This window comes from Molothrus ater, chromosome 1, assembly GCF_012460135.2.
Source record: "Molothrus ater isolate BHLD 08-10-18 breed brown headed cowbird chromosome 1, BPBGC_Mater_1.1, whole genome shotgun sequence".
Lineage (NCBI taxonomy): Eukaryota > Metazoa > Chordata > Aves > Passeriformes > Icteridae > Molothrus > Molothrus ater.
The window spans coordinates 32923052-32945594 of record NC_050478.2 but is presented as its reverse complement, the minus strand read 5'-3'; the positions used below and the strand labels follow the sequence as shown (position 1 = coordinate 32945594).

The following is a 22543-nucleotide window of genomic DNA, read 5'->3' as shown; positions in this document are numbered from 1 at the left end:
ACTCAGCACCCAAAAATCAGAAATCACCTCCCTTTTCCCTCTTTCCCTATTCACTATGCAGAATTAAAACCCAAGAGATTTCAGCAAGTAGCAGAACAGGTCTTTTTGCAAGACTCTCCTGCCTGAGCATCCAGGCATGTTTCTGTTTCCTTCACATGCAGCTAGAAATATCCCTGCTGAGAAAGGAAAATGAAACTAATTAACTGGTGATGTTCTTCTGTTCCCATGATTTTCATAAATCCAGCTGAACATAGATGCAGGTACTATGTGGGCACTGGTGCCCAAATCAAAGTTCAGGGAAGGACAAAGAAGTGGGAAAAGGGCAGGGAAGAGGGCTGATACCTGTTGCTGTCCCTGCCAGTGACTTGGCAGCCACTTGAGCATGAAACCCAAGTTCACATTTAGTCTCATTTCATCTTTGATAATTGCTGACTCTCTTTCAATAAAATATTCCCCCTTTTGAGTTTTCTCAGCAAAAAAAGATGTGTGTTCCCCAAAAATCACAGGACATAATAATTTCCTAGAATAATTTTTTACCTGCCACTAATCTCCAGAGGGGTTCTGCTCCTGAGGTTTCCACAGCCAGCACAGCTGCTGGCAGAGATGGGCCATGTGTTGTATTAAAGCTCAGAGCACCTTTGCTGGCCCCCAACACAGTCTTCACTCTGAATTTCAACGTTGCTAGGATTCTACATTAATCAAAGTTATCCCTGTACCTTTGCAGTGCCTGAAAAGTGCAATTCCCACAGGGAGACGAAGCCAAAACCTTGCTTGTTGCGGTGTGAAGCAATATCCTGTTTCACCTTTCCCAGCCCCTCAGGTGTGCCAACCTCTCCCCTCCCCCTTGCCCCCTTGCTAAGTGCTGTCCATCAATCTTAACATTCCAGCAAGGGCGTCGTCTGGTTGGTCAAGTTCAAAAGATGCCCCTCAGCCCTGGGGTCATTGGCCAGTCCAGGTGTCACTGTCCCCTGAGACTGCCCCCCTTCCACCTGGTTGGTGGCACACCTACCCCTTCCCCTCCCCCTGTCCCCGGGCTTAAAAGGACACGGGACCATGCGGTCGGGATTCTGTTGGAGCTGTTACCGAGATTCGGAGATCTGTGACCATGGAATAAAACTCTGGATTAACCCTCCAGCAGAATCTGTCTCCTTTTCCTCTTCACCTCACCTGAAGCCTTCCCATTAGAGGTAAAAACTGAATTCCTGCTTGCCTGGACTTGTTCCAAGTGCCAGCTGCAACATCCAGCCAGCCAGGGGTGTCTCTGAGGTGAAAACACCGCAGTTGCTGCCTCTGGTCAAGCAGCAAGGGCCAGAAGAGCCCAGGCACGTTCCACCGGGCAATATTGGGATCTTATTCCACTTGCTAAAACAGTGAGGTGCTCACCTTACATTGATCCAGCCTGACAGTGAGCTGATTCTCTGCTGAGGCTGGCAACCATCACAACCCAGAATCCACCTTATCTCACCATAGTGAAAAGAGGAAAACACAAATTCCTAATTGCTGCTTGACATACCACACAGATCACCATTCACCCAAGATTTATGTTAAAATCTTCTAAACTACTTTAAAAAAATCAATTTGATGTAATTCAATGTAAATTTATTAATTTCTGATATTTCTAAATGACAATATTCAATCTGATTTCACTTTTCTTCACAATTTATAATTAGATTAGCTAATGGGAATTGTCAAAACACAGCAACTTTGACAGAGATGTCTGAGCAGAGCTCTCAAGGAAGAGGTACAGCTTGGAGAAGGGGTTATAACACCAGGGAAAAGCTTACCCTATTGCACTCTATGTAGATTAAGGTACTTTGAGTTTAAAGCAACATGGCTTTAGCACAGAAACCTATGTGGCTGGCAAAACCAACTCCCCTTACTTCTAAGAAACGTTAAAAGAGGTAAAAAAGTGAAAGAGAAATACATATGAAAACTGCTTTCTTTATTGGCAGGCGTGTTGAACAGGGACAGCAGAGTGCTGATAAATGCAGTCAATGCCTGTAAGCCAGAGTTGCTTGGATAATAGCTATCCAGGTGGTGAAGAAATGAGAAACATCAATCTAAGGTACCTTAACTACATTTTAAACTAGAAATATACCTGTAGACCCCAGGTGCACTTGAAGAAGAAGAGCTTGTAATTTTGCACATTTGGTTATTATGCTGTAGGGTAGCAGACATTTCTCTGTACAACTTGGCCTGGGGACAGCCAATGTCCCTTTGAAAGCTTTGAAGTTTGGGGTACGTTCTTTATGAAATGCTGTCGAGGACAAAAAGAGTGTTAGCAGTCTAAGGAGAGAAGAGGATGACATGGTGATATCAATCAACTGAGTGCTTGGAGTAAGAAAAAGGAACATGCTAAAGAAAATTTAAATATGGCAGCACATTGTCTCAGCCCATTCCCTTGACAGAACATTAGGCTGAACCTCTTTTTTGTTGTAGGTGATTTTCAGGAGGGTTGGGCTTGTTGGTTTTTTAAAAGAAGATGGTAAATCAGACCTGATATATCAAATGAAAAATTATTTCTTCCCACTTAAATGGAGCTTATTATTAATTCCCCAGGTCTGACTCAAGAGCAGGAAATATATTTTAATCCTCTCAGGCTGTTGTGACAGTCATAACGAGCACTGAATCGCAGACGCTCTGACGTGTGCCGAGCTGCGGTGGGCCTGGGTACCACCGTCAGTGTGTCTGTGGAGAAATGTAACATGCACTGCTGGCTAAGACAGATAAGGCAGCCAATTTAAGCAGCTCTAAATGCATTTCATCTTTTAAAGGCAGATTTAAGTTAAGTACCTGGTGTAGCAACACAAAACTTCACGTCAGAAGTCAATAATTTTCTGATTGCTGATTTAAAACGATGGCTGAAGCAAACAAATGATGTCAAAGTTTAAATGTTTCAAATGTGAATGCAAGTCAATATTTCTGATTGATCTGATTATTTAACTTTAACTCCGCCTTCTTAGAAAAAGCTGACCATAACAAAATGTGTTTGAACCTCTGAACTATTATTATACCATTGATAAAATTTATTTCTTGATTTAGGTGACTTAATTAGAATCCACTTTCAAGGCTTATAATGCAACTGAACAAGTACTAGAGCAATTGTTTAAAAATATAAATCTTTGCCACTGCTGATGGAACAGGATTTGGAAACAGGTGTGTAGAAAGACAGCATTTTCTGCTGACTTCAGTGGGGGTGATAGCTGAACCAGAGTAATCATCAGAAACATGGCAGAGTGAATGAATGGGTATAGTCAATAAAATCACTCCTGACAGAATAGTCTGCATCATAAATGCAGAATAACTTCAAATTGCAATCCTTTTCTTCCATATAAAAGAAAGTGAAACAAGAACAGTACATAAAAAGATGCTTTTCAAAGGAAAGGAAGCTTGAAAATGGGAAGAAATTCTTTACTGTGAGGGTGGTGAGGCACTGGAACAGATTGCCCAGAGAAGTTGTGGAAGACCCATTCCTGTCAGCGTTCAAGGCCAGGCTGAATGGGGTTCTGAGCTACCTGCTCTAGTGGAAGGTGTCCCTGCCTAAGGCAGGGGGGTTGGAATTAGGTGATTTTTACGTTCCCTTCCAACCTAAACCATGAAAATACAACATAAGAATTTGTGGGAAAAACTAGTAAGAAAGATCTATTAAAGAGCCTGTCACCTATTTAGCACACAGTCATCTAAACCCTCATTCTTAATTGATACAAACATATTTATTTGATAAAGGGCATTTCAAACTCTTGTACCTCTGGGAGAGGCTCCCAATTTACACCTTACTGGGAAAGTTACTGTGGAAAGCCTGTTATAGTTGTGTTCCGTTTTAGCCACCATCAGCTCTGTCAGCAAGGGCACCTCATGGCTCTCCTGCTCCCATCAGTTCTGCTTCTTCAAAGGTGGAATGACTCCAGACACATTTCCATAGAACTTACACACCTTGGGACATGCACTTGGCAGCCCACATCCAAGGACCTTCAATTGAATGCACAGGAAAATTAGATAAAGAAAGAAGTCTGAAATCTTCTGAGCTGGGTGTTCATTACAGGCAGGTGGGAGCTGCTTGTAGCTAAATATAGCTTGGAAAGTCTCTGGGCCTGGCAAAGACTGGGTCATTAGAGAAAAGCAAATAACTTAGATAAGGGAGAGCTTAGCAAACACACATATTAACTGGAAACAAGATAATGTTGCACTACTGGTTTTATAGCTCATTCTTAATTGCTGTAATCCAAGAGTCTACAAGGCTGCAGGTGTAGTAGGACCACTCTAACTTACTAATCATTTTATTTGTGAGCCCAAGTTTCCTCCCACTTTCTCTCTTTGCACATAGATGGAATATCTCTGTAGTCTGGATTTATTTTTTTTATTATGGTCTTACAGAGTGGAGCACAATGACCCCCATATCTGGAGTCTCCAGGTGATGCTGTAATACAGATAAATAAATGACTGATAGCAATGTAGCCAGATAAATAAAATACATTGACCTGATATGAATTACTGCATTAGTTAGGCAATTTCCACTCAGTAGCACTTTCTTACTCAGGGTACTAACCCACCAAAACAAAGCAAGAGTTGTAGGGTTTTTTTCATTACTGTATGTTATATTCTGTTTAGTTTGTATTTAGTTTTCTACCTTCACTGAAATCCATCTGGAAAATTTTTGTTTCCTTTACTGAACTCGGTGCTTGTCACACCTGGAATACTGTGTTGAATTTCTGATCCCTGCTATAAAAGAAAATATGTGGACAGGCTGGATAGGTCCAGAGAAGGGCCACAAAGATGATCAAATGACCAGGCAGCCTGACATATGAGGAAAGTCTGAGACAAAAGGGTTGGTTTACCCTGGAGAAAAGGCAGCTTTGGAGGACCTTATCACCACGTTCCAGTATTTAAAGTGTGGCTGCTAAGAGGGAGACTCCCTTTTTACAAGCAGTCTCAAGAAAAGGGTGAGGGATAATGGGTACAAATTACTCTTGGGGAGATTCTAACTGGACGCAAGAGGAGAAATTTTCACAATAACAATCAGCCACTCATTTTTTACAAAGAGAAGAATCTCCACAGGGAAGTGGGGGATTCTCCAATGTTGGACATTTATGAGATTCAGCTGGACAGGCTGATGGACCATCTTGTCTATACCACGTTTTTGCCAAGAAAGGTTTGATCAGGTGATCCTTGAAGTTCTCTTCCAACTCTATGATTTTATGATTGATTCTGCTGATTTTTTTTAAATGTTTGTTGACTTTTAGTGGCTAATGGTGATAAGGGTGGCAATGGGAAAAAAGGTCTGGTATTGGATTTACACAGGCACCCCTGAAGGTCATATGGCCAGGCAAGACATGTAATCCCATGGGAAACACAGAGCAATGGTCAGTTCAGCTTTAAAATACCCTTCCCACATATGCCAAGTGCTCCTGGGCACCACACCCTAAGCACCAAGGTGAGGGGCCAGCAGAGAACCAGAAGGTGGCACAAACCACTATGGGAAACTCTTGATGCTGCACCTGAAACTTGGTATTCATTTGCCAGCTACCAGGTAAATCCCACCTCACCCCAACACAATGCCATGTGATGGAGGGTCTTTTGGCACAGAGAATTTCAGGGCTGAAAGTAGTGCAGTGGGCTAGGTTTGTAGGGATGGAGAGAGAAGAAGACAGAGAGAAATTCCTGTCCTGGAAGACAAGATAGGTGGGATCATCTAGATCTCCTCTTCGGTTAAATCAAAGTTGGGCATAACTGTGATGTATTTCACAGAAATTACTGAAGGTAAAGGTGGACAGTCTTCTAAATGTTTGACACCTATTTACATACATTTCTCATGATTTCAAACCCACAATAAATAAAGGAGAAAATATCATTACCTACTTTCACGGTTATTACTTCTTGTTTTTCCTGGCGCTTCCTCAGATTCTAACATAAATTGCAGCCTTTGTTTTAGAAACAAGGCACTGTTTCTCATGGTTAGAGAGAAAAAGATGAAAAACTTAACCCTGAAGTCAAAATGCAGGAGTCACGCCAAAGAAAACTGGTATTTATCTTCATTTCACAGCTCATTTTTTAAATCCATCCTCTGTTTTGTAGAGCTGATACAGTATTTTCAGTGTCCTGGCCTGTCAAGAGTGGTATATGAAGTACACAAGGAAGCTAAGAACTAAGCACACTGGAACTCTATGGCAATGTTGTGTCTGCCCCAGAGAACAGAGAAGGATTTTAGAACAAAAATAATATCACAGAGTGGATAAATAAATATTGTGTGAATGCTTTGCCTCACTTCTGTCTTTGAGACCTCATCAGGTAATAGCTTTTCTATACAGATAAGTGTTCTCAACATTCAGGAAAACTCAGGTAATTGAGTGGAACAACTCGGCACAAGTGTTTAGTGTGGGCTAATTCTTTAACTCTCCTTTTCTCCCCTAAGGTACATTTGTAATGACAGCACAAGCAACCTAAGATTAGTTTGTCATTTTTACCACTACTGATACTGCAATTCACGTGGTCATTAGTATATATAGAGAAATACTAAAAATTAGCCGGAATTAAAGATATTGTGTATCATATACCTCAGTAACTTTCAATTTTCATTTTAATAATTACTCAAAGCAGAGTACTCTGTGTAACCTGCCATAGCAAGTCCTGGCCTGAGGCTGAAGAACACCTGCTCACTCCAGCAACTGAGGGCCATCCTGAAGTCCCTCTGAAGATTAATGCCTACAGCCGAGGGTAGCAAGAGTTTACCCTGTGTCTTGGGTTACAGTGAAAAGATGTAACCAAAGTATGTATTCTGTGACCATCTTCATAAACTTTTAAAACAGATGGGACAGTGTTCCTTATCTCTTCCATGGCTCATCCCTGATAACTCCCTCTGAGGCCTTTCTCTACTAACAGGCCATCAAGGTCTCCCAGTGTGTCTCATAGAATTATATCATCTCATTCTGAAAGGCCCTGCCCAGGAGGAGGAACGAAGCATTCCTACCTGGATATAATCTGAGGCTTGGAACACCACAGGAGCACTACCATAGGATTTCCAGAGGACAAGAGCTCGACACCCACCCCTGGACTTCCAGAGAAAGATCAGATCTTTCCACAGGATCACTGCTTCAACAAAACCACATCCATCACTCCAACAGGACTGTAGCCACCATTTAATCAGACTGCTACCATCACAGGGTGTCAGGTTGTATTCTGACTCTGTCAGTTTAAGTCAGTATTTCTGTACTATTGCATTTATCTTAATTTTTCTATTAAATTGCAGTTCTGATTTGGAACTTCCCACTGTTTTGGTTTCGAACTAGTTCACCCTGGGGGCCCCAATCATTTTTGTGACTCTAGATTGCTCTTAATCATCACAATTCCACATGTAGCATCACCACATCTGTAAGTTAATGTGTTGCTGCTGAAAGCTAAGGTTGCCAATTCCAGTGACACAGGAGTGTTTTATGAAACGGAAAACTGTGCTGCGCTTTGCTGAAGGCAGTGTGATCACAAAAGCTGACCAGTCCTGGTAAGCTGGTAACATTTTACAAGCACATTTATAGAATCCTGGAACTTGGTTGCACTGATGCATCTCTCCTGGGGGCAACAGCCATGTGGAAACATTTGAACAGTGGGAAGGACATCTAAATAGATTAAACCTTCACACTGATTCTTTGCCAGCTTGGAACTTCTTTATGTGGTTTATTATGTATTGTTTAGTCACAGTGTCTGAAGAAAAGAAGTGGTATATCAGGAACCAGAGACCAGCATTTGTGTAATGCACAGTCTGGGTCCTGATCATACAGCGGGATACACATCTGTGAACTAGAACCACTTAAGAACAAGGGGAAGGTACTGCCATTCTTATACTACTTTGAGTAAAAACTTCAAGCATGTCTAAGGCTCCCATTAGGCTAGTGAGTGAACATATAAAATCCAAAAATAAGAAAATATAAACCTGGAGATAGTTTGCCTTGTTGCTATTCTGTGGATCTTATGGTACAAACCATTAATAACCCTAAATGAGAGAGGCTCAGAAGGCAAGGAGCCCAAGGGTTGGGATTTATCACTGTGCTCCTTTACAAGGCCTTAGGCAATGTTAAATGTCTGTTTTCTGGCACAAATAATTGCAGTCTTGTCTTGGTTTATGAGTTACTTTAGATGTTCGTTTCTGCTATTTCACATATTGCCAAAACAAAGATGTTACATCTGTTTCATTTAAAATTACTAGTTCAGGCTTACAGCCAAGCATCAAACCAGTTTTGAGGAGTTAGCAGAATTAAGCAGTAACTTATTCCTTTGCATTTCAAAATTGCCTTGAATTTTATTACATTTGTCAATGTAAGCACTAAAGTTTTAACAATGGCCATTCTGAAAAAGTCACCTCTCAGAACACTGTTTTCCCAAGTTATGAAGTCTGTGATAAATGATTTTAAACAGTTTTGAGCTGAGTCTGAGGCCACAATAAATGATATCTTTATCTTACTTTGCACAGTAATTACTGTAATAACTGTGACACCATTGTTGTCCACACTACAGGGAAGTTATAATTCAGTTTTAATAGTTTAAAACAACGCTTTGTTATACCAATGACATGGCTGTTTGTTTTCATTTAGTATGTTGTATTTTGGAATGCACAAATAATTTATTTAAATAAAGGAATATATACAAATATGACAAAGGAGAGGAACTCTACAGAATACAATGGCTGCATGCACTGGGGACGACGCTATGATTTGCTTCAGAGGTGTGGAACTGAAAACTAGGAAAAGTTCTGAAGGTGCGCTGAAAATCCCATCACCACATCGAAGGGTCTTCAAACCTGCAACACATATTACGAATTAAAAAAACCCACATTAAACACATAAAAGCCCCCACTGAAAAAATTCAATGTTAAAACTGCCTAAAACATTCATTAATAGCAGCAATGATAAATATATATGCATATTTGCAGTTGAAAATTGTATATGTGACTCCAACAAAAACAGATGCAGTATGAATTGCCAAAAACCTATACTTGATTGTAAAAATTGGTAGCAGAACTTGCCTGTACATCCTGCTACCCTGGTACTATGTTTTACATGGCTGAGACTAGCTACAAAGCTGCCTTACACCATTAAATAGCACTTAGTGAAATTAAGCTAGAAAACTATGATATGTTGAGATACAAATTTCTTAAAGATATATTTTTCACACTAACTCAGGAGTAAACAACTTCCAAAGAGAACTCACTGAGCCAAACAAAATCACATAATGCTGTAAGCACCTTTAAACAAAACCCAAGTTCAAAGCCACCATCCTAAAATATTATTGTGGTATTCCACTGCTCATTATCAAGCTTTTGAAATATATTGAAAAGGGTGCTGAAGGCAGGATTTTATCCAGAGATCCTCTGCTTGCAAACTGATGTTTTGTCTACACAGGAGGAAAGGTAACAAGTAAGAGAACATGGAAAAACACCAGGAGAAATGCATTTCCCATCATTTTTCCCATCTAAAAGTAGCACATCAACTCTTGACTAAATATCTAACCTGCCTCCACAGTCACTGGAGAGACACGGACACGTTAGAGGGCAACTGAGACCATGCCCATTTTAGGCAGGAAAGCTCATTCTGGAGTTACCCATCCCTCTGACTGACTGCAGAGGCAACCTAGATGAGTATTTCATACTAGATATCTAATTTTTAAAGAGGCAGCATCAGGAGATATACAGCCTATTACTGAGTATTAAACATTTCCTCATCACTCCACAAGACAGACAAAATCAGAAACGTGCTGAATCACACATTTCTGTCATAAGAACTTACTTGTACTCAGATCAAGGCACCTCCATTTTTTTAATCTTTATCTTCTTTTTTTGCAATTAGTTTCCAGAAGAATCTCTCTAAACTTTCTATGGTCAGACATACACCCAAACTAGAACATCTTTTGGGGTGTATTTCAGTAGCAAAAGTGAAATGTCAAACCAGGCCTGTCAAGCTGAATACAATTAAGTAATTTATCATTATCTCAGTGTTTAGTTACAAAGTTCAGCTCCCACAAACTCATGAGGTATCACTCTCTGTCACTGATTCACTTGAGTGCAAATTACATTTGCTCCATAACTAGCTTTTTGTGCAACTATTTCTAAAACATTTACATAACTTAAGTTTGGAATAATAGCAGCCTGCCTTTCATTCCTTCAGCCTGGCCTCCTCCAGGAAGAAGGCTTAGGCAGCCGTGCTGTGTGTCCAGCTGTCTGACCCTGCGTGCCCCTCATCACTTCCTCCCCAGCTTTCACACCCTTTGGACAACTTCAACCAAGCCAAGGAGAGGCACACTGATTTTAGAGATGTTTAGCTCCTGATGCGCCATGAAACACAGGACTGGATAGAAAGAAAATTTAATTGTGTCCTCACATGGAGGAAAAAGTTGGAGTGGGCTTCAGAATCCATACAGAGTTTTATCCTAGAAAACATATCCATAGGAAACTAGGCATCATTGTTCCCAGTACTCCCATAACTGTCAGCAATGAGTGAAAAATGCCATACTCAGTTTAAAGTGCTGTTACAGGGGGTAAGAAATAAAAATCTGCTTCTCATCAGTTCTTGATCTTAACTGCAGACTAGTTTGTTATTTTGCTCATGAATTTTTGCTCCCTGGTGTGTTATAAATAGCATTATTGAAACAATAATAATAATCATAACATTTTGTGATGAAGGGGTGAAAATTACAGAGAGTATTGGACTATTAGGGAGATATATTATGAGTATGAGAGAGTATGAGTGCTAACTACCCTGTGTGTTGCCTCAAATTCAAGACAGTGGAAATTTCCCATTATGTGAGGGCTCTCCCTTGTCATTACCAAACACAAAATAGTCTAATACATTTCACTGCACTCCATGCAGTTTTTCAGATAAGCATCTGCAGAGAAAATTGCATCCCCACAGCTGTGGTTAGTCATCAAACCATCAGCCAAGGCTCTCCCTACACAAAGAACTGCAGGTCTCATGAGCAACCTCCCTGGATGGCAGGAGGAATTGGGTCACCTTCCAGTCTCATGATCATGCCCTAAATTCAATGCTACAGCCTATTATGTTTAAGTACTGAACTAGTCTAGTTGAGCCTTTGCAGAGCACTTGTTTAAAGACTCTTGAGAAGACAGCTGCATAAAACACTAATTTCTGCAGTAGAAGTATTGTCAGCAAACTTCAGACAATCAGTAAAGGCTTAAACTGAGCTCATTCATGTTGGATTGTGAGTAAAAAAATTTTCCTTCATGAGCCAAAACTCCACCTGCATCTTACCTTTTCAACATACTTAATTTTCAGCTGTGTAAATTGCAGTCACTACTACAGTATCTTACATTATGGCTAAAATGTCATTACCTAACTAGATAAATACATTATGTACATTTGAAACCCCAGTGTTACTTTAGCCTAGTGCAAATGGAAATAAAAAGGCCTTTTTTTCCCTTTGTAAAGCATTAGATACAAAACCTGTGAAATACTGTATTTTAAAGAAAAGTCACTGCTGTGCATTTGTGTATGAGTTAATATAGGTGCATATTTACCACTTATACATCTTTAGAGGAAAAATTTAAACTTGTGTGAGCAGCAAATGAATAGCAAGATGTCATCTTTGGAGCTCTAATAAGTAAGGAATCATCATCAGACATCAGCATACAATTCTATGTAAAAATGCCCAGAATGAGGCAAGCATTGTGGGAGGGCTTCCCTTCCTCTGAATAACAGGTATAGCCTGCTCCCAAAATTAGCAAATGAGGAGTTTGGACTATATCACACCTGGTAAGGCACTTCTTGCATTCATAGATGGTGCTATCTCTTGAGCAAAAAAGGAATTAAATGTTTGGGTTTTTTAAGGATGGGATTAACCAGCTTTTGGTGGTCTGTTTTCTCCCTGTGAATCATATTTATTGATAACAAATGAGACTGTTAAATCCAAATGAGCTCTTCATACATACCTGGATCTAGGAATGTTTTCTGTGCTTTCCCTCAACAAGAGGTCTGAGATCAGTGTATCTGGGCTTGATCTCTTCCCATATCTGAGGAAAAATTTTTAAAATTACATTTTTGTATATATCACTTTTTATAAACGAAGACTGAGCACAGAACCATTAGTGATTTTTTTATTTTCAGAAACATAATTGAGCAGACACAAATACCACTTTCCAGCAATTTTAATTTGCCTTAGCCACATGAGCAAATGTTAATTCTTGTTTTATTCCCATATTTTTCTACATTTTTTCCATAATTATTTTACATTATAATATTGAGAAACTCCCAATATTTCTCAATTTGATGGTTGCTCCTGGATTTTCTAGGACCTTGCACCTTACTGGTGAGAGCATGGAGGAAGAGGGAAGAAGCTGTGCATGATGTGACTTCCAAGCATGTTGGTCTTGCCTGGAAACCCAGTTCCATCATCCCATGAACTTTCTCATTGATTTAGATTGTACTTATCCTTCATCAGAAATTTTGCAGGATTTTTTAAGGTAGCCAGCACATTTGGGGCTGCTCAACACATAGCACATTAGTTGGCAAACACTGAGCTATCTTGAACTCTGTGGCTATGAGAATGAAAACTTGCTTTTTCAGAGTTCTTCTTCAACTAGACACGATATCAGGGGCTACCTTTGTCCTTTATTTACACAGCAGCTGGCTTTCTATTTGCCTTTTTCTTTTTAATCCTGAATGCTGTACATCACTTAACAGTTATAAGTACTGCAATTTCCATCACTTGGGAAGGAATTCAATCTCTTTTCCTGGGAAAACAGAAGTGGCAATGAGCAACCTGCTTACATGACTACAAGGACTCATTAGCCTAAGAGTGATACCTATGAGCAAATGCTCCCTTGGTTGGAAAGAATTAAGATCACAGTTTAACTTGTGTGTGCAATTTCATTCTGGATCACAAAGTACATTAGCAGCTTTTGTGAATGCTGCTTGAGTGAAATTCTGATTTCAGAAAAATCAAAGGTGTAGTTAAGAACTAACATGATGTTTCTCCAGTGACTCCAGTCATTCCAGTGGTTTAGATTAGAAAAAAAAAAAAAACCCAACCCAAGCCTTCCAAACTACATTTAAAAACCTAACAGTTTTAACTTGAGTGCATTGATTGCACTTAAATGGGGAAACATCTCTCACTTTTCATACTTTTCATCCCTTTTCTTCAACCCTTTGTGTTTTCACCTTGCTTTAATCGTTTCAGTGCATCACCTGTGCTCCAGAAAGACAAAGCATCAGTTCCAGAAAGTTAAATTTCTTAATCTGAGCTGATTGAAAGCAGGTATTTGGAAAGAACCAGCCAGACACAGTAAAATGCTATTACAATAGTGCTTTCAGGCATGATGCTTAATCAAATACCTTGCACTCCATCACCACCAAGGGATTTCTTTCTTTCTAGTTCTCTGCTCTGATTAATATGGATGCGACCTGGACTTCAACTGAGGAGGAAGCTAATTTTCTGTTATGTTAAAGAAACTGATTTAACAAATCAAAACTTGCTCTAGCACCTCACACTTGGAGAAAACTCCCACTAATCTCTCAGGAAGTTTTGCCTGAAGAAGAAATAGGTAGCAACCACCCAGAGTGCAGAGATTCACTCAAATAATGAGGACCACTGTGCTGGGGAGATATATATTTTACATGAGTTCCTTCAGCATCTTGGCCACTCCATGCCACTACCTGTGCTGGATGGACCCACCATGCCCTCACACAGCAAAGCTGCACACAAGGTGTTCACTGACTGCCACCAGCTGGGCTGCCCAAAGAACATCCATTCTTGCTTTGTCAGTCTCCTGCCCACCCTGTCATTTTGCCCCTGGCAAACATCCATGCTACTGACTTACTAATTAGGGGTCACAGACAGAGTCAATCTGTTCTTCCTGATGCAAATGTCTGGAGATGTCTTTGCTCCAGCTGCTTCATGCCTTGCTCCTTGCTCTGAGATACACATTTATCAAAAATCATGGCTGTTTTAAAAAGGCTTAAAATAGCATGATTCCAAGCCAGGTGAAAACACCTGGTCAGTTTTTATACTCCATTTGAGAAATCAAGGCCTACTTTGGGGCATGCTGATAAGCCACAGCTCCAGCTGAAGTCAAAGAGATTTAAGGAGCAAACATACTTATTCTGAATAAGAACACTCTATGTCAGGCTCTCAGCAAAATCTCAAAGCTTCCTATGGAAACTTTAGTGTTAGGATTCAAATCCTATCCATGTCCAATTCAGAAAATTGGATGTGTCTGATTCAGAAAATTGTCAAGAAACCAAAGCAAAGGGAGATCTGCTCCCATGCCCATTAAAGGGTGTTGGCACGAAGCAGGAGCAGCAGCACTGCCCAAGACATACACACTTTAATATACTCTCTGCCCTGCCTACAGTTCAAGCCATTTCCAGCAGGAATGGCCTGACTGCTTTGCTACAGCACAGAAGAGCCACAGATTCACTGAGAAACTGCAAGTGATAAGGGAAGAAGAATGTTAGCAAGAGGGAGCACAGGTAGCAGCAAATAGCAGGAGGAGGAATAAAGATGGACTCTGAAAAAAGCCTCCTGAACAGTGTGGTAGAGAGGTATGAGGCAAGAACCACGTGACAACTCAGGAAATGAAGGTGGAACTAATCCAAAAGACATACAGGCATCTGTAGAGCAGCAGTCTGCATCTCTGCTGGGCTCTCTTTTAGGTTATAAAGACCTGGCACATAAGGAACAGGGATCTCATCAGAAACAAGAACCCTGAAACAGGTCTCATGATCTGCACCATACAAGCACCCATTTACCTCAGGTAACCTCAAAATAATATTTTACATTATTATATTGACAAACTCTCAATATTTCTCAATTTGATGGCTCCTCCTAGATATTGTAGGACCTTGCACCATACAAGCACCCATTTACCTCAGGTAACCTCAAACCTTTGTATTAAAGCTGACAGGCACGGGTGTCTAAAGCTGAGATGGCTCTGAAGAAGAATTTCAACAGAGGGAGGGAGCAAACAGCCAGATGGACAAGGTCTAAGAACAAGAAGAGAAGGATGGTCTGGAAGGAAGAAGCTCATTGAGCTCAGGTGAAGACTCTGTGGGTCACAGTAGCTCAGAGGGGAATGGCACTCAAATGCTTCAGTCAGGCCAGAAGCAGAAGGCAGAAAGATGAGCTGGGCAAGGGGCAGGGAGGGGGGTGGTGGTATTCATAATCACAAAAACATCAAACAAGGCAGGGCAGCTGAACCTGAAGGGGAAAAAAAAAAAAAAAAAAATCAATCTCCTCATCTCCTCCTTTGCCAACATGTTCTTACTGCTTCACCTCAGCAGCTATAGGCACCAGATTGGGTGAGAGGCTGAGCACAGCTTGCTCACCCACCTGCAGAAGGAGCAGGGTGAGCCCCTGGACCTCATCCTCCCCTGTCACAGGGCTCCCAAGCAGTGCCATGCACAAAAAGGAGAGATAAAAATCTGTGAGAAGAGAGAAAACTTTGAGCACATCTACTCAAACAGACCAATCACCCTTAGACTGGTCCAAAATGCTTCAAAAGTTATTGATTCATTTTGCAAGTGACTGTGTCACTGCCAAAACAGGAAACCTCCAGCAGCTCAGTTAAGCTTTCCAAATGGAGGTGGCAATGGCTTTATTTCTGGACTGTTAATTCACCACAGTGGAAAAACAGCACACCTTTCTGGTTTTTTAGTTAACCTGTGGAGTCAACTTTTAAATGTGTATCATAAAGTTGTCTTTGTAATGCTTTTTTCTGTCAACTGTCTTGTACTTCCAGGTCAACTCTGTTCCTTTAAATACAAGGGTGGGTAGGAAATATGAGGAAAATATAAAGAACAAAATTTAAATTTTATCCATCAGAAACAATAACTATTTCAGGTCACTTCCAAATCCACACAAAAGAATGAAACTGGTTTCCCTCTCCGAGTTGTGTACTTACAATCAATAAAATTGGAATAAAAGCTACATAGTCAATATTAAAGCAAGCAGACGGAGCAGACACCAGAAGTGAAGGCTAAACAGAAACGAGGAGGGGTGGTCATTTGGATTTGGGATTTTTTGTTTTTAAATATGACTTTGCTTTGGACAGGAGCCACCTTTGAAAAGGGAGATGAAAGAAAGAAAAGAAGGGATGAGACACCAGCCTGGAGATCCCATCGCATGCAAGATAAAACAGCAGCAGAGGCAGAATTTGAGGATTAGATTATTTTAACAGTAATCTAGACAAAAGGTTATTTGAGTGCAGACTGCCACACAGAAGCATGCCTCACATGTGAGCCAGTTGTGAATATTGCTTTAAAAGTTCAGAACCAAAGAACTGTATTTCTATCAGCCCTTCCATCCATCTTATGCACTTAGGGCAGTAGCACACAATGTTAGGGGCTTCTGGGAAAGCTCTCAGTTGCATGATAGCCACCCTTCTAATTTAATTCTTCAGACTTCTACAGGGAAAAATGAAAGCCTAATTTTAGGCTCTCATCTGGTCTTGATATTAAACAATAGATAAATATGTCAAAGCTCTTCTGTGTCACACACTATTGCACGACTTCAGAGCAAATATCTATCAATCCCACAGCCTAACTTAATAGACCATTTTTTATCAAAGAAGATGATTTTTTATGATAACTTGCCCTTTTTCTTCAGGCTGAGTCTTTACCCATACTTTAACAAGCATGGTCAACCCAGAAAGCCAGTTTAGAGCCAGGGAGGCTTGCATTCACACTCTTTGGGCTTGAGTTCTGGATCTTGAGAGACGTTTTTGTTAGGGCTAGGGGTTTTTTCACACTCACAGCTGCATGAAGCAGCCTACAAACCACAAACACCTGGACTACTACAACTCCATAATGGACACTTTTTCTCACCAAAATCTTCACCAGAGTCAGTGGCAGCAACAGAAGTGACAAACTGCTCCTAGTGCCCTGTCTAGCCGTCTCCAGCTCCCAGGCTGGTTATCTTTCCTTTTTGGGGTCCCTCCCTGCGCATGCTCCTGCCTGCCAGCCTGTCTGTGCCAGAGCTAGAAGAGGCTGAGAGAGCAGAGGCAGCATTGACACCCCTGCCCCTTCTGCCAACTTGGGCGGCAGAACTTCAGCTCCGGACTCGTCGGCAGCTCAGGGTTTCACGAGCACTGCTCTCTAAAAGGAATCTGTGCGCCACGTCTTTCTCCGTGTCCTTGGGGAAAGCAGCGAGAGACACCCAGTGTCAGGGGGCACCCCACCTTCCTCCCCTGAGCCTCGCCAAAGAAAAAATCAGCCCGAAAGCGGGCAAGGGAGATGTGTGCCGTCCCGCTCTGCCTACCTCTGCCTGGTGATGAGGTTGATGTAGTGCCTCAGCGCCGAGTAGTATCTGGCCATGTCCTCTGCGGGGGCGTCCTCGCCGGGGCTGTCCGGTTTGGAGGGGTACGCCTCTGCCAGCGTCCCCAGGCAGACCAGCAGTGACAGGGCGAAAGTCAGCACCGACACCCACAGCCTCACGGTGCCCTGCATCTGCTCGGCGGGGCGGGATGGACGAGAGCTGCCGTCAGCACCTGCCCCGACGGCGGGAGCAGCGCGCCCGCCCCAGCGCAGCCCCGACCGACCCGGACAGCGCCGCGTCCCCGTCCGCGTCCCCATCGCTATCGGTATCCCTATCCCTATCCCCATCCCCATCCCCATCCCCGTCCCCGCCCCGTCCCGGCACTCACGGCGGCGGCTGCAGCGGAGCGGCTCTCGGCTCGGCTCGGCGCTTCTGCCCGGGCGTCGGGGCTCCGAGTGCGGGGCTGCGCGCCCCGCCGCCCTGCTTTAAGGCTTCCCGGCAGGCAGGAGGGGCCTCGGGCGATCACGCCTCGCCGGCTCCGGTCCCCCCCGCCCCGCTCCGCCTGCCCCTGCCCCGGGAGGGGCCCGGCGGCCGCGGCCGGGCGGGGCCGGGCGGCACCGATGGGGCGGGCGGTGCCGAGCCCCGCGCAGCCCCCGCACCGCCCCCGCCGCCCCGGGAACCCGCCCACGGCTGCCCCCGGGATGTGCTCCGGGATCGGCATCCTTCCCCGAGCGTGGCGGAGCGGCCGCGGGAGCCGGGGTGTCTGCAGCCGTGGAGCCGCCGTGCTGCCCGGTGCCCGAGCTCCCCGGGAAAAGGGAACTCCGGGCGGGGAAGGAGCTGGGATTGCCGTGCTGTCCCGCACCGATGGCACGGGAGAGGCCCCAAGCTCGGGCTTTGTAGCAGTGGTGCTGCCGGACATAAAGCCAAGAAAGCAGGACGGTTTGGGATAAGCAAAAGTACCAAATCAGTGCCACAGGCTCAGACATCGTAGCCAGTAAATGGGTAAATTAGAGACTCACACAATGGTTTGTGTTGGAAGAGACTTTAAAGATCAGATAGTTCCAAACCCCTTGGGCCGTGGACAGCAACACCTTCCACTAAACCAAATTGCTCAGAGACCAATCCAGTGTGGTTTTGAGCACTTTCAAAGCATCCACAACAAATCTTAAGGCTTAACTTCCTAGAGGACTGGCAGCAGAGCTGCAAATCTGCCTGCCTCCACACCTACTCTGCCCCCCTTTTCTGGGCTACCTTCTGAATATCTGTTCTAAAGGTGCTTTATTCTGTTTCATTTCTGTGCCTGAGACACAAGTCACAGAAAACAACTCACCAATGCCATGGGATCATAGTAGCTGTCCTGACCCAGGGGAACCACTGCTGAATCTGGGACATAGAACTTGTCCTAGAAACATGGGACTACTGATTCAGCTGTCAGACTTACATGTCTCCTGAACCTTGTCCAGATCTGAGTCAGTGGGGAGAGATGGGCACCCCGACAGTGATCTGAGCCCTCATACAAAAGAGGTCTGAGATAAGCAGAGTGGGGATCTTCTGCTCACACACCCTTCTCCCCTGGTGACAGGAACAGCCTGGGTGACTGGGCTAGGCTAGACACCTGACTACCAGAGTGCCTGAAGTTGGAGAAGATTTATCCCCTCCAAACAAAGCTTCAGGATTTGGTAGATTTGGAAAGTAGCCTTGCATATTAGTAAAATAAGGTTAATTCTTTAGAAACAGATAATTTGATTAGCATCTTGACTAATTCCAGGTGGAATGACAAATCATGACTCTCATCATATCTTACTTTTACTTTTATTTGAAGGCAAAATAGCAAACACCCGAGTAAGAACATTTGATATACTGACAAAAGGCTTCAGGACATATCCTAAAACTCTATCATTTATATACTACTGTTAGTAATTTCTGTAGTTATTATCGTATGCAGTTATTGGTTTAATAATAATACAGCAGATTCTGAAAAACGATATTCAGCTTGCAAAAGCAAAGCCAGGAATAGTTTTCATCACTCCAGAAACAGAATCTCAACATTATCAGAGAAAAAAAAAAAAAACCAAAAAACTAGAAAATAAATGGTTCTTGTGCTGTGCAGCTAAGCTCATGAGACAGTGTCTGTTTCCAACCATGAAAGCAAAGAAAATTCCAGAAAGCTTAATGTCAAGAGGTATTTTGGAATCTTCATGACTCCACAGTGCACTGGCCACAGACCTAACAGCAAGACTACAGTCTGCCTTACATCACCCACTGAGTGAAGAATTTTAATGTGTGTGAATAATCTTCCATGCCACAGCCAGCAGCTCTAGCTCCTAATTTCTGCAGATGTGTGCACAGGGTGACATCACATCTTACAAAGTGGCCTCACTGCATCCCCACGCTTCTGTCCTCCCACCAGCACACTCCTGCACATTCAGTGCTCACGTTGTCCCCACGTCAGCTCAACAGATGCAGCTGATGTGACAGCCAGATGCCTGTGATACTGCAAATGCTCTGAAGAGCAGCTGTACTCTGGCTCCATCACTTTTCCTTTGCTATGCTGAATCCAATACAATGCCTAAACCAAAGCTCGTATTGATCCAGTTTATCAGCTTTTATGGGGTGTGAGGAACAAGTGGTGACAGCACTGGAGATTGAAGCATCTGGGAAGGTGTGCCACAGTCACAGCTCTGACCAGCTTCTGCATGATTCTGGCACAACCATCTCCCACCAGCTCACAGAACTGGAGGTGACTCTCTCACTCTCACCATTAAACTCTTTCACCACAAATAACTGAGGTTGCTTCTCTCCCACACTAGCACCACTCTTTCCACACTTTCAGTCTTCAAGGCAGTCCAAAGAGGAAACAGCCAACAGACTAGCAGCAGAGCAAGATAAGCACCAAGTCTGGTGTCTGCACACTCACTTGGGCTGTAAGGAGCAATGACATTCCCCCATCACTGCATTCCTTGCTATGTGTGTCTGTATTCCCTGGAGCAGCATTATGTCACATTGCCACATCCTGGCACAGACCAGCACCCAGGCAGTCAGCATCTCCAGAAACCCTGGACAAATCCCTTCTCTCTTCCTAATGATGAGGTACAAGGACTAAGCTTCTCCCTCACAGGAAATTATTAAGGAATCACACTTGCTAAGTCCTTCTACAAAATTCTGGGTCTGGATTAGCAGCTACCCAAAAAACCAAGGTGCAGGCCACACTAACAGTCAGTTTGTTTCACAGCACACTATGAGGAAAACTCTCTAATGCAAGAGAAGGAATCAGTTTTGCCTCCCATATGAGACAGCAGCTCCTGCAACTGCAGGTTGTTCAGCAGGATCTGGGGAGAAATTTTTTTTTCCCTGGAGCAGCGTGACCACATCAACTCATTTGTTGTGTTGTGTTTTCCCTTTGATTGAAGTAGCTTGTGCTGGATTTGGATCCTGAGTGGCCTAAAGGTTTATGAGATGTTAAACTTTGCCAGCCCACTGCACCTCCAGGAGAACACTTATTTCCATACAGTTTCAGCATTTAATACAGGAAGTCCAGAACTCTGAACCCATGATTTTGAATACCCTGCTTTCCACAGTGCCTATTTCTGTAACAGTATTGAGGCACTGCTCAGGTCCAGATATGTGCCTGTGCCCCATTTCATCATTTAGGGAAAGCACACACCTCATATCTTTTTTGAATTTGGAAACATTTATGTTTGGAGCCATCCTACAACATACTGTTTCAAAAAATGCCTTTCTTCCATTTTGAAACACTGCAGATCCATACAGAGTCATCCAGTTTCTACCCTAATACATATATTAACATTAAATAATAGATAAAGCATACTTTAGATAACATAATCAGTGTAATCTTAATGCAAAAAATGGTGGCATTTTTATATTAATGAAATAAGCCCTTTACCTAAAGTTACAGACATTTATAGGCTCTGGCATACCAGGGGGACCAAATGTCCCTGGGTCTCAGTGATCTTAATGAATGTTTTACCACCGGTTTCCTGATTCATGGTCTCCTGCTCTTTTGTCTTTACCTGTTGATGATTCCTCAGCCTGGATACTGGCCCAGTGTTGCTGTCCTTGCATGAAGCAGGCAGCATTTGTGTTCTGGCAAGTGGCAGAGCTGCACTTTGCACAGGCAGCTTTAAGATGGGCCATAAAGGTGAACAAGAAGGTGGCTAGGGTATTTGGGAAGGAATGAGTAAGATTCAGAAAAGCTGGTAGAGGAAGACAGCAAGAACCAAATGGAACTAAAGAATGTAGCCTGAGAGAGAGAGCAGAAAGACTTGGGCATAGCTCGTGTGTAGCAGCACTTAGATATCCACATTTTCTCTTTGTCACATATAATGGGCTTGCAGATGTGTATCACCTAGTTAACACCCTAGCTAATGAATAAAGAGCTATTTAACTACATGGGAAATGGGTGCTTCAAAGCTCCGAGCAGGTATCAATGTCAGGTACAGAACTGATGGGAAAAAAGTGAAAAGGAAAATGACAGTTAAATTTTGCCTACCTTTTAATGTCATGACACTTAAAGATCCAATAGACAGCAATTAATTGTACAAATTTCAGACTATACTAAGAATGGAAATACTTCCAAGATAGCAGCATATTAAAAGATAATATTGTTCTGCAAGCAGCATAAATGTGAAAGAAAATTCAAGTCATTTATTAATGGTAATATGTTTGATTGCACTAAACAGGGGCATGATATTTGCCTCAATTAATACAAAATTTAGTGTGCTTGACTTTGGGCAGAGTATTATTTATCACATGGTTTCTGTAGCATGGAACTAAAGCTGTTCCTTATTATTACAAATATTCATAATGTCATTTTCTCACTGTAACAAAGTAAGGACATGTGCATCAGTGATTCTAAACTACCATTCCATAATACCTCATTAAGAGTCCCTGCTTCATATATGAGAACAAGATCAATCTCCTACTAGGGAGAAAGTGTTAAAAACTGGAGCCCCAGGAAGAAAAGATTTATGTGGTACTAGAGACATGCTAATGTCACATTTTATCAGCTGATGTTGCCTGTGCTCATGCAGTTAAAATGTCTCGCTGAAGGTTTCCATAGCTGAGCAAATCTTCCAGAAATGCTGAATCTTTAGGGCTGGATGTTCAGTCAGATAAGCAGTACATAATTATTCAGTAGTCCCATGAATTTATCAGAACCTATTTGGACAGGAAATGGGGCTGTTAATCTCACAAAATTAGGCTCTCGCAAACCTTAGTGTTGCTGATTTCAATCTTCTTAGCAATACTTTCAGAAAAGCTTCTCATTGTGCTTTTT

General features: G+C 42.5%; 1 protein-coding gene across 1 annotated transcript; it reads right to left on the bottom strand.

Moving 5' to 3' along the window:
- Positions 1-8503: 8503 nt before the first annotated feature.
- On the bottom strand, positions 8504-17765 carry NPY (neuropeptide Y). The gene is made up of 4 exons (XM_036378815.2): positions 17636-17765; positions 17251-17438; positions 11927-12007; positions 8504-8785 (listed from the first exon to the last, which is right to left on the bottom strand). The coding sequence occupies exons 2-4, from the start codon at positions 17436-17438 to the stop codon at positions 8761-8763; spliced, it is 294 nt and encodes a 97-aa protein (XP_036234708.1). The 5' UTR covers positions 17636-17765; the 3' UTR covers positions 8504-8760.
- Positions 17766-22543: the final 4778 nt, after the last annotated feature.